Here is a 12,042-nt window from a genome sequence, read left to right as displayed (position 1 = left end):
GGTCCTGACTCCTTAAGAGAGTCCGGGCATGAACCCCGGTGTCCTGGTCAAATCCCAGTGGGTGGGGGTGGGGATCCCATTCACCCGTGGGAACTTCCCAGCGGTGTCAAGCGGAGTTGGGAGTCACTTCCTGTCCTAAACAACTCTGTGGGGGGGTGTGTGTGTAGGGGGTTGTGTAGCGGGGGGTGTCCGTGCGTGTGTTCTTGGGGGGGCAGGGCTGTCCGTGCACACACGTGTTGGGGGGGCAGGGCTGTCTGTGCGTGTGTTTTGGGGGGGCAGGGCTGTCTGTGCCCACACGTGTGTGTACCCCACCGCTGTTCACTCCTCCACCCGCCGTTGCGCCAGGGAAGCTCTGACAATCACAGGAAGCCGCGGTGCCCTGGCTCCACGGTGTGTGTTACTCAGCCCTTGGGGACTCCCAGCGTGGGGACCTGCAGGAAACCTTCCTGGCTGGGGAGGGGCAGGGTTTCCCATTCCTCAGCTTCCCCATCCCTCTGCCGTACCCCAGAGCTGGCTGCATGTCCCCAGCGGGCAAACGGCGTCCATGCGGCATCTCTACGTGGCTGGTACCCAGCTGCCCCGCCCCAGAGGTGGCTGCATCTTAGTGCTGGGCAAACCTTCCCTTTGCAGAGAGCTGTTCTGGGTAGCTGTTCCCCAGTCGCCCCACCCCAGAACAGCTGCATCTCAGCGCTGGGCGAGCCATCCTGGAGCAGCACCGCTGTGCGGCGGGTAACCCAGCTGCTCCTCCCCAGAGGTGGCTGCATCTTGGTGCCGGGGTGAGCGGTTCCTGCTGAACTGACCCTGCTCTCTCCTTTCTGCAGGCATGAAGACCCTGTTGCCGGCCTAACCTGGCCTGAGGGGCTGAGACCGGGCGGAGCACGATGAAACCCATAATCCTTTGCAGCTTCCTCTTGGCGTCTGTCCGGGCATCGGAACTGGAGGGGCACTTTGATCTAGGTATCTCTAGGCGAAACCAAGTGCCCGTGGGGGGTGTGTGTGTGTGTTTGGGGGGGGGAGAGAATGGGGGGGAGTGGGGGATGGGGTGCGAGGGGAGCGGGGGACGGGGCGCAGGGAGTGCGGGGGGCGCTGGGTACGGGGGATGGGCTGGGAAACGGGTGCTGGAATAGGAGTCGGGTGTGTGCGGGGGGGAAACGGGATGGGGGGGTTGGGGGGGATGGGGGTGAGCAGGGGAGGGGGTGCGGGGGATGAGTTAGGGAGCGGGGACAGCAGGGGTGGGGGTGAGCAGGGGAGGGGGTGCTGGGTGTGGAGGAGTGGGAGGAGCAGGGGATGGGTGAAAGGGGAGCAGGTCATATCCCCCCTCCCCCAGCAGGGGGCACCCCCCCCCATGCAAACCGTGTTCGCCGTCGGACTTTGTGCGCACTGAAACATGCGTGTTCGCACCCGCAGGAACATGCTCCGTACACGCTAAGGCACAGCACGGATCTGATTCCCGCCCGCAGGGGAGCGTCTCTCACACTCACACACACAGAGTGAGAAATGCCCCGCGGCTCCTCAGCCCTCCTGGGGGCCCCCCCAATTCCTCACCCCGGGCACAGGCGGGAGGGGAATCCCTGACACTCCCCCCCCCCCCCGCCCCCAGCCTGGCCTGGACTCGGGTCCCTCCACACCTGCCCCTCCAGCTGGGCCCCGGGCGAGGAGAGAAGTTCTGGGTGTCGGGTGCTCCTGGATGGGAGCGGGGGCGGGGCACGGGCTGCATGAGCCGGGAGGGGTGGGGTGAGTGGGGAAGGGAGGGGAAAGATGAGTGGGGAGGGGAGGGGTGAGGTGGGGAAGGGAAGGGAGGAGTGAGTGGGGAAGGGAGGGGAGGGGAAAGGTGCATGGAGAGGGGAGGGGAAGGGAGGGGAGGGGTGAGTGGGGAAGGAAGGGGAGGGGTGAGTGGGGAGGGGAGGGACTGGGGAACAGCTACCCAGAACAGCTCTCTGCAAAGGGAAGGTTTGCCCAGCACTAAGATGGGGAGGGGAAAGGTGAGTGGGGAAGGGAGGGGAGGGGAAAGGTGAGTGGGGAGGGGAGGGGTGAGTGGGGAAGGGAGGGGAGGGGAAAGGTGAGTGGGGAGGGGAGGGGTGAGTGGGGAAGGGAGGGGAGGGGAGGGGAAGGGTGAGTGGGGAGGGGAGGGGTGAGTGGGGAAGGGAGGGGTGAGTGGGGAAGGGAGGGGTGAGTGGGGAGGGGTGAGTGGGGAAGCAGGAAAGCAGCAGGACAGGGCCATGGCCAAGTGGCTTGGCTCATGTGTGGGGCTGGGGTGCCCCCTGGTGGCCAGATTGGGACTCTCCCCTTTCTCCTCCCCCTACTTGCTGCTAGAAGACCCATCCCCCCCCCCGCAAGCCCTGCTCCCCAACCCAGGGGTCCCAGCTGGGCCACGTTACCCCCCACAGTCTGTCTGCCTCAGGCTATGGGGGAATGGATTGGGCTGGGGGCCGCGGAGGGGGGATAGGTAAGGGGACTGGAGGATGGGGTGGGAGGAGGGCTCTAGGGGTCATATGGACGTGATGAATAGGATATGAGGGGGAATGTAGAGGAGATATAGGGGCAGGTATAGGGGGTTGGTGGGGTGTATAGGGGCTGGAAGCGCTATATGGGCCAGGTAGAGTGAACATAAAGGGCAGACAAGCTATGGATGAGCTTATAGGGCCCGGGTGGGCTATAGGGGATCTATAGGCCCAGGTGGTCTATTAGGATGTATGGCTGGGGGGAGTCTAGGGCCTGGGTGGGTTTTAGGGGTGTATTGGGGCCAGGTGAGCTATAGGTGAGTTATAGGGCCTTAGTGGACTATCAGGGTGTATAGGTCCTTAGTGGACTCTAGGGGTATATAGGGCCTGGGTGGGCTATCAGGGATGTGTAGTGGCTGGGTGGGCTATAGAGGGTGTATAGGAGCCACTCCCCATTCGCTCTCTCTCTGCAGCCAAGTGTCGCTACGCGCTGGGCATGCAGGATCGAACCATCCCCGACGAGGATCTATCTGCCTCGAGTGCCTGGTCTGACTCCACGGCCGCCAAGCACAGCCGGTGAGTGTCTCTCCTCCCCGCCCCACTGCGAGATGTCTCAGCCTTCCAGGGAGACCCTCCAAGAACAAACCAGCCCCAGATCTCCTGAGAGACCCTACAAGAAGCAGTGGGGGCAAAAAACCTATCTGGCTTTAAGATTAGACTCGATAATTTCATGGAGGAGATGGTATGATGGGATAACATGATTTTGACAATTCATTGATCTTTAACTATTCATGGTAAATAGGCCCAATGGCCTGTGATGGGATGTTAGATGGGGTGGGATCTGAGTTACTACAGAGAAGTCTTTCCTGGGTATCCAGCTGGTGAGTCTTGCCCACATGCTCCGGGTTCAGCTGATCGCCATATTTGGGGTTGGGAAGGAATTTTCCTCCAGGGCAGATTGGAAGAGGCCCTGGGGGTTTTCGCCTTCCTCTGTAGCATGGGGCACGGGTCACTTGCTGGAGGATTCTCTGCTCCTTGAAGTCTTTAAACCACGATTTGAGGACTTCAGTAGCTCAGACATAGGTGTGAGGTTTTTCGCAGGAGTGGGTGGGTGAGATTCTGTGTCCTGCGTTGTGCAGGAGGTCGGACTAGATGATCATAATGGTCCCTTCTGACCTTAATATCTATGAATCTATAAGAACAAACCAGCCCCAGCTCTTACCCTACAAAAACAAACCAGCCCCAGATCTTGAGAAACCCTACAAGAATAAACCAGCCCCAGATCTCCTGAGAGATCCTAAAAGAACAAATCAGCCCCAGCTCTTATTCTACAATAACAAACCAGCCCCAGATCTCCTGAGAAACCCTACAAGAATAAACCAGCCCCAGATCCTGAGAGACCCTACAAGAATAAACCAGCCCCAGATCTCCTGAGAAACCCTACAAGAATAAACCAGCCCCAGATCTCCTGAGAGATCCTAAAAGAACAAATCAGCCCCAGCTCTTATTCTACAATAACAAACCAGCCCCAGATCCTGAGAAACCCTACAAGAATAAACCAGCCCCAGATCCTGAGAGACCCTACAAGAATAAACCAGCCCCAGATCTCCTGAGAGACCCTACAAGAATAAACCAGCCCCAGATCTCCTGAGAAACCCTACAAGAATAAACCAGCCCCAGATCTCCTGAGAAACCCTACAAGAATAAACCAGCCCCAGATCTCCTGAGAAACCCTACAAGAATAAACCAGCCCCAGATCTCCTGAGAAACCCTACAAGAATAAACCAGCCCCAGCTCTTATTCTACAATAACAAACCAGCCCCAGATCCTGAGAAACCCTACAAGAATAAACCAGCCCCAGATCCTGAGAGACCCTACAAGAATAAACCAGCCCCAGATCTCCTGAGAGACCCTACAAGAATAAACCAGCCCCAGATCTCCTGAGAAACCCTACAAGAATAAACCAGCCCCAGATCTCCTGAGAAACCCTACAAGAATAAACCAGCCCCAGATCTCCTGAGAAACCCTACAAGAATAAACCAGCCCCAGATCTCCTGAGAAACCCTACAAGAATAAACCAGCCCCAGATCTCCTGAGAGATCCTAAAAGAACAAATCAGCCCCAGCTCTTATTCTACAAGAATAAACCAGCCCCAGATCCTGAGAAACCCTACAAGAATAAACCAGCCCCAGATCCTGAGAGACCCTACAAGAATAAACCAGCCCCAGATCTCCTGAGAAACCCTACAAGAATAAACCAGCCCCAGATCTCCTGAGAGACCCTACAAGAACAAAGCGACCCGGGTGCGTATCAAAGATGCTAGGATAACAAATGGGCCTATGTAGGACTGTGGGGCACCCCTACAATAACAACCCAGCCCCAAATCTTATCGGAGACCCAACGGTAACCAAGTGGCCCGCGCAGCCCCAGCATTTCCGAGAGACCCTACAATAACCCCGGGGCTAACCCCCCCGTTGTGGGTCATGTCCCCGGGCGCAGGCTGGACACGAGCGACGGGGACGGGGCGTGGTGCCCGGCGGGGCCCGTTTATCCCAACGACGCCGAGTTCCTGGAGGTCGACCTGCGGCGTCTGCACTTCCTGACCCTGGTGGGCACCCAGGGCCGCCACGCCGGGGGCCACGGCAAGGAGTTTGCCCGGGGCTACCGCCTCCGCTACAGCCGTGACCAGCACCACTGGCTCGCCTGGCGGGACCGCTGGGGCAGCGAGGTAGGGGGAGGATGTGGGGAGGGGCAAAGGGGACAGACTGCTGGGGCAGCAGGGTGTGCGGGGAGGGGCATGGGAAGGGGAAGGGAGGCAGATGAGGGGGTGGAGGGGCAATGGGGCTGCGGGGGCGGGTGTGGTGAGGGGACAGCGGCAGGAGGGGTGGCAATGGAGGGAGGGGGGCAGTGAGTTGGGGAAGGTAGGTTCATGCCCAGGCTCCGTCATGCTGGACTTTCCCCTTCTCTCGCCACCCCCCGTGACATCATAACTGTCGTCCTGTGATGTCACGGCTCCCTGTGACATCACTGTCTGTGACCTCATGACCCTCTGTGAGGTCTCCTCAATGCGACTTTGACATCATGACTTGTCTGTAACACCAAAACCCCTTGTATGTCACATCATGCCCGCTTGTGACATCACAGTCATCTCTGTGATGTCATTGCCCCTTCAGACATAGTCATTGTCCACCTGCCTGTGACATCCTCCTACCATGTGACTCTGAGGACACCAGTCACGGTGGGGGTCACAGTGTTACAGGGATCATCCGGCTCCTGCAAGAGGGTGATGACATTACTCTAGGCTGTGATGTCACAATCCGACAACGCTGACATCAAATGGGGGGGGTGGAGGGTGGCAACACCATGGTGTCATGTGATGTTGTGCTGTGATGTGATAGGGCCCAGGGCTGTGATGTCTGGCCGTGGGGGAGGTCCCAATGGGGTGGGTGGGGCTGGCGCGAGGGGCGGGGCTCCGGCTCTGGGAGTGATTAACCCCTCCCGGCCCAGGTGATCTCTGGGAACGAGAACACCAACGAGGTGGTTCTGAAGGACCTGGGGCCGCCCATCATCGCCCGCTACGTGCGCTTCTACCCCCGCGCCGACCGCGTCATGAGCGTCTGCCTGCGCGTGGAGCTGTACGGCTGCATCTGGCGCGGTGAGGTTCCCTGCCCCCCACCCCCTACTTCGCTCTACCTTCCCGCCCCCCCCGCCCCACATCGTGTGGGTCAAGGTGGCTGACGCACATCCCTCTGTGTCTCCCGCTGCAGACGGGCTGCAGTCCTACACCGCCCCCCTGGGCCAGACCATGGTCCTCCAGTCGGAGCCTGTCTACCTCAACGACTCCACCTATGACGGCTACAGTGTCAGCAAGTGAGTTTATACTGCCCCCCATACCCGTCCCCCACCCCCACCCCCATTGATCCGCCCCTTCACACCCTACTCCACTCTCTGCTGGCCCTCCCACCCTTGTCCCCTGGCCCCCATCCCCACTGACTCCCATGTCCCCCCCTGGTGAACCCCCACCCAAACCCCTAAACAAACACTCTGCCGGCCCCTGACCCCCTGCCTGGTCCCCTAAACAATCCCCTTCCCCCTCAGCTAGATCTGAGAATGAGTGAGTAAATGGATAGGCAGGCCAGAGAATGAGTGGATGGATGTATCTGACAAGGTAGAACTGAAGATGGTTTGACGGATGAATGGAAAGATAAATCTGATGATGGATGGATGGATAGATAGACCTGAAAATGAATGGACCTGGTGGGCGGATGGATTGACCGGAAGGTGGAAGGATCTGGTGGGCGGATGGATAGATCAGATGGATCTGGTGGGTGGATGGATAGACCGGAAGATGGGTGGATCTGGTAGGTGGATGGTTGGATGGATCTGGTGACTAGATGAGTAGATGGGTGGATGGATCTGGTGGGTGGATGGATAGATTGGAAGATGGGTGTATTGACTTCTCCTGTAGGTCCCCCTTCCTGTTCCCCAGTGTACCAGCCTGATACATTGGTCTCCCCCATCTCACTCCCTCAGTGCCAGAACCCAGGAGTCCCAGCCAGTCCCCCTCCTATGGGTCTGGAGGGACCCCTGGGGGCCATCCCCCTCCCAGTGCAGCACCTGACTCAGGGCTGGTGGGGAGCTGGCATTACCCCTGTCCATGGTGCTATGTCTCCTCCTGGCAGACTGCAGTTTGGGGGGCTGGGGCAGCTGACGGATGGCGTGGTGGGGCTGGACGACTTCACCCAGACTAAGGAGCTGCGGGTCTGGCCGGGTTACGACTACGTGGGCTGGAGAAATGACTCCTTCCCCAAAGGCTACATGGAGATGGAGTTCGAGTTCGACAGCCTGCGGGCCTTCACTTACATGAAGGTACCGGGACACGGGGCCTGTCCCCTCTAGGTGGCACTGGCTGCGATCTGGCCCCAGGGCGGGGGACTGTCTGGCTCAGGTGGGTGGGGAATGGGATATGGGGCCTTTTCCCTCTATGGGGCTCCAGCTTCCATCCGGCCCCAGGACAGGGACTGGCTGGCTCAAGGGAATGGGGAATGGGACACGGGGCCTGTCCCCTCTATGGGGCGCCGGCTCCCATCCTGCCCCAGAGTGGAAGAACTGGCTGGCTCAAGGGTGCAGGAATGCGGGAATTTGCCCTCTATGGGGCGCTGGTGTCCTCTCCGTGGCTGACCCTCCTTCTTCCCCCAGGTCCACTGCAATAACATGCACACGCGGGGGGTGAGCATATTCCGGCAGGTGGATTGCAGGTTCAAACGCAGCCTCCCCACAGCCTGGGAGCCTGAACTCGTCTCCCACATGCTGGCCGTGGACGTCAAGGACCCCAGTGCCCGGTCAGTCACTGTGCCCCTGGAGGGGCACCTTGGGCGATTCCTACAATGCCACTTCCACTTCTCCAGCACTTGGATGCTCTTCAGTGAGATCGCCTTCCTCTCAGGTGAGTTGGGTTCGTTCGTTAGCTCATCCATTAATCAATTAGTTTGTTAGCTCATTTGTTCATTCAGGGTCTTTGGCAAATTTTTTTGTAGGTTCGCTCATTATTTATTTCATTAAATCTTTCATTAATTAGTCAGTCTTTCTTTTGTGAGTTTTTCCGTGTTTTCCTTCATTAGTTGGTTAGTTCGCTGGTTGGCTGGCTGGCTGATGGTTAGTTGACTTGTGGCCTGGTTGATTGGTTGTCTGGTGAATTTTGCTGGTTGGTCGGCTAGTTCATTGGTTAGCTGTTTGGTAAGCTTTTTGATTGGCTTGTTGGTTGGTTAGTTTAGTTCATTTGTTGGGTTCATTGGCTGGTCAGTTCCTTAATGAGTTGGTTGGTTGGCTTGTGCTTTGATTGGTTGGTTATGCCATTGTTTAATGTGTTGGTTACTTTGGTTCATTTGTGGTGGGCTGGATGGTAGGTGGGTTAGTTGGTTGGTTGGTCATGTTGATTGGTGCATTGCTTTGTTGGTTCATTAGCTCTTTATTTTGTTCTTTCATTGATAGTTCTCTCACTCATTAATTAGTTGGTTCTTGTTGATGGTTAACTCACTGGTGGTTCTTTTACCCCCTCTCGTTCTTCAATTAGTGTGTTCCTGAGTTCATTCTTTCATTTGTCATCCATTCATTCGCTCCCTCCCTTTCCTCAGATGCGGTGGACAACGTGTCCATTTCTGGAACAAGCCACTGGCCCCCGATGGCTGGCCCCCGGCCCTCGGGCAGGGGTGCTGCAGCCCCCCCTGTTCTGGAAGACCCTGGCTCCCCACTTCACAGAGACACTGGGGTCACGTCCAACCTCACACTCCAGGGTAAGTTTCAGAGTAACAGTCACGTTAGTCTGTATTCGCAAAAAGAAAAGGAGGACTTGTGGCACCTTAGAGACTAACCAATTTATTTGAGCATGAGCTTTCGTGAGCTACAGCTCACTTCATTGGATGCATACAGGGTAAGCCACTCGGCAAGGGGTGGGACAGTGCACGCGGTTACTGTGGCCTTCTTCCCTGGGATCCGCCCACTGAGACTGGTCCCAAATTTTCTCCTTTTCTCTCTACATTTCAGACCTCGAGGTCCAAGGAGAGTCCAAATCTGGCCAGCCAATCGCCAAGGATGATAACAGCAATACCTCCATTCTGATTGGCTGCCTGGTGGCCATCATCCTGCTGCTATTGGTCGTCATCTTCCTCATCCTTTGGAGGCAATACTGGAAAAAGATCCTGGGGAAAGTAAGTGAGATGGGGCCAGGGGGCTGCAGGTTGGGATTGAGGGGCCCTGGCAGAGCTGGATAGGGATGTGAGTGTGTGTTATATTTGCCATTCGGTGGCATTACAGAGCATATACCTATATATTCCTTAACACGCTTGCTGCTCCTACATTTTGTGGGGCAGACATGAATCAGGACACCTGGGTTCTGGCCAAGCTCTGGGGGTTGGGATTGGGGTCTAATGGGTTACAGCAGCAGGGGCTGGGAGCCAGGACTCCTGGGTTCATTCCTTACCCTGGGTGGGGGGGGAGTGGGGTGTTGTGGTCAGTGTCAAGGGCTGGTGTGATCTCTCTGCTGCCCCCCTCAGGCCCAGCGGCGAATCTCCGACGATGACCTGACCGTGCACTTGTCGGTCCCGGGTGACACCATCGTCATCAACAACACGATGGGCTCCCAACGCCACTCGAACCGCTACGAGCGCATCCACTCGGGGGAGACCGAGTATCAGGAGCCCAGCCGTGCCCGCATGAAATTGCCCGAGCTTCCCCATGGTGCCGAGAACTCTGGTGAGGGGCAGGGAATCGGAGGGACCCACCAGCCATGCCATGGGGAGAGAGAGGATCCATCCAAGCACGGAGAGCCAAGGCCAAGGGGACAGGATGGTAGATGGAAGGGGTGGGAGAAAGAGGTGGATAGGTTGACAGGCAGATAGACAGATGGGTGGACAGGCAAATGGATGGATGACGAGATGGAGGGGTGGGTGGGTGGATGGACGGACGGACGGACAGGCGGATGACTGTATGGATTGATGGGTGGATGGATAGGTGCACAGACAGGAAAATGTGCAGATGGATGGCCATATGAGTGGATGGATGGATGGATAGACTGACGGGAGGATGAAGGGATGGATATATGGCTGGATGGTGGACCGGCGGATGAAGGGACTGATGGATGGACAAATAGGTGGATGCATGGATGACCACATGGATGGATGGGCTGACAGGTGGATGAATAAATAGGTGGATGGATGGATGATGGACAGGTGGATGAAGGGGCAGATGTCTGGATGATGGACAGATGGATGAAGGGATGGCGAGATGGACGGATAAATGGATGGATGGACATATGGACAGATGGAGGGATGAAGCGATAGATAGCAGGATGATTGGCTGACGGATCGAGGGAGAAATGGAGAAGTGGGCAGAAAAGGGAGGGAGGGAAAGGCAGAGACCAAGAAGTGGCGAGATGCAGGGATTTCAGGGGGTGGAGGAGGAAGAAAGAGCAGGAATGAGAGAGAGAGGGTCATGGAGAGTGTGAATGGGGAAGGGCCAGATGGAGGAAAGGAGGCCCGTGGCAGAGAGCAGGAGGGCTGCAGGAAGGGGACAGAGAAAGCCAGGAAGGAAAGATGGATGGAGGGAAAATCCATGGTGGGCAGAGAGATGGAAGGGGGAGGCAGCTTCCTCCCATGCCCCCTTCTCTGGTGCTGTCCCTCCCCCCTCAGCTGCAGATTTGGGACCCCCTCCCCCATCCTGCTGTGTTTACCCCTCCCATCACATCTCATCCTGTGTGTCCTCCCCCATCCATGGCCACAGAGAGTGACTGACGCCCGGCTCTGGGAGGGGAGTGGGGTCTAGTGCTTAGAGCCAGGACTCCTGGGTTCTATTGCCCCAGAGAAGGGGCCTGGCTTTATTACCCTCATGTGTCAGGAATGTCTGTCTCCCTTCCATTGTCTCGGGAAAGATGGGGTCTAAAGGGGAGGAGCATAATGCAGCCCCACCCCCTTCCCCATGCCCCACCCCTCTCGTGTGCGTCTGTCAGTCCGTTCTCATCCATCCGCTTGTCTCTCCCTCCCATCCCCGCCCCACATCCCCTTCTCCCGACAGCTCTGCTGCTCAACAACCCGGCCTATCGGCTCTTCCTGGCCACATACGCCCAGCCAATGGGAGGGCTCGCTCGCCCGCCAGCCGACGGGGCTAAGCCAATCAACACAGATGGTAAGGAGGGCGCCACGTGGCGGCCCGACCTGGGAGCGCAGCAGCTAGTGGGCTGCATTCCTCTGTCCCCCTCTAGGGGGCGCTCTCTGCTTCCCACCTGTCCGACCTTCCACCCTGTCTGCATGCATAACCCAGGTTGGCATTGACCCGTGGCCGTCTACTCCCATGAACCTCTCTGCTTTGGCTTATGGGACCGGGAGGGGTCGGGGCTTTGATAAGAGATAACATTGTACCTTCAGCTCTGCAGGACTCCTCATCCTGATGCCAGGATGCAGCTGGCTCTGGGGTGGGGCGCATTCACACATAACGACGCTGCAGAAGGATCCCTCGCCTGATATGCAACCGCTTCCGGGCTGGGGCAGCTGTTCATACATGGATCCCTTGTCTGGCATTGAGTTGCAGCCACCTCTGGAGTGGAGTGGCTGTTTATACAGAGATCCCACATCCGTCGCTGAGAGACAGCCAGTTCTTGGATGGGGCAGCTGTTTATACAGGGATCCCAGCACTGAGATGCAGCCAGCTCTGGGGTGGAGCATATCAGGGTCTCCCCGCTGACAGGAACATCCCCGCTAACCCCCAGTCTCTTTGCCCCCCGCAGCCTGCAGCGGCGACTACATGGAACCAGATCCTGCCGGGGGCCAGGCCGCGGCGCAGAACAATGTCCCGCACTACGCCGAGGCAGACATTATCAACCTGCAGGGGGTGACGGGCGGGAACACCTACGCTGTGCCCGCTGTGGCCGTGGACGCGCTGGCCGGCAAGGACATGGCCCTGGGGGAGTTCCCCCGGGGGCGTCTCCTCTTCAAGGAGAAGCTAGGGGAGGGGCAGTTTGGAGAGGTGGGTCCCTGAACCCCATGCGCCGTCCCCGCTCCACCGCCCCCGTCCCAGCTTTCCGCCTGCTTTCACTTCGGCTCATTCGCCC

At 58.0% G+C, this 12,042-nt stretch overlaps 1 protein-coding gene across 6 annotated transcripts in view; it reads left to right on the top strand.

Moving 5' to 3' along the window:
* Positions 1–12,042, top strand: part of DDR1 (discoidin domain receptor tyrosine kinase 1) — a 29,151-nt gene that overhangs the window by 11,085 nt on the left and 6,024 nt on the right. For 4 of the 6 annotated variants that reach the window (XM_084646646.1, XM_084646648.1, XM_084646649.1 and 1 more), the window contains 12 exons: positions 822–957; positions 2,915–3,017; positions 4,941–5,169; positions 5,949–6,096; positions 6,209–6,311; positions 7,124–7,310; positions 7,641–7,887; positions 8,576–8,734; positions 8,985–9,148; positions 9,494–9,692; positions 11,010–11,120; positions 11,719–11,957. In XM_084646646.1, the coding sequence (XP_084502772.1) occupies positions 882–957; positions 2,915–3,017; positions 4,941–5,169; positions 5,949–6,096; positions 6,209–6,311; positions 7,124–7,310; positions 7,641–7,887; positions 8,576–8,734; positions 8,985–9,148; positions 9,494–9,692; positions 11,010–11,120; positions 11,719–11,957 (1,965 nt within the window). In that variant the 5' untranslated portion in view covers positions 822–881. Of the gene's footprint in view, positions 1–821; positions 958–1,407; positions 1,491–2,914; positions 3,018–4,940; positions 5,170–5,948; positions 6,097–6,208; positions 6,312–7,123; positions 7,311–7,640; positions 7,888–8,575; positions 8,735–8,984; positions 9,149–9,493; positions 9,693–11,009; positions 11,121–11,718; positions 11,958–12,042 lie in introns of those variants that run through there. The other 2 variants (XM_084646650.1, XM_084646651.1) reach the window with 2 other exon arrangements.

The sequence above is a fragment of the Lepidochelys olivacea genome (assembly GCF_965140295.1).
Source record: "Lepidochelys olivacea isolate rLepOli2 genome assembly, chromosome: 14".
Lineage (NCBI taxonomy): Eukaryota > Metazoa > Chordata > Testudines > Cheloniidae > Lepidochelys > Lepidochelys olivacea.
Note: the sequence above shows the minus strand (reverse complement) of the source record. Positions and strands in the feature narration are given on the sequence as shown.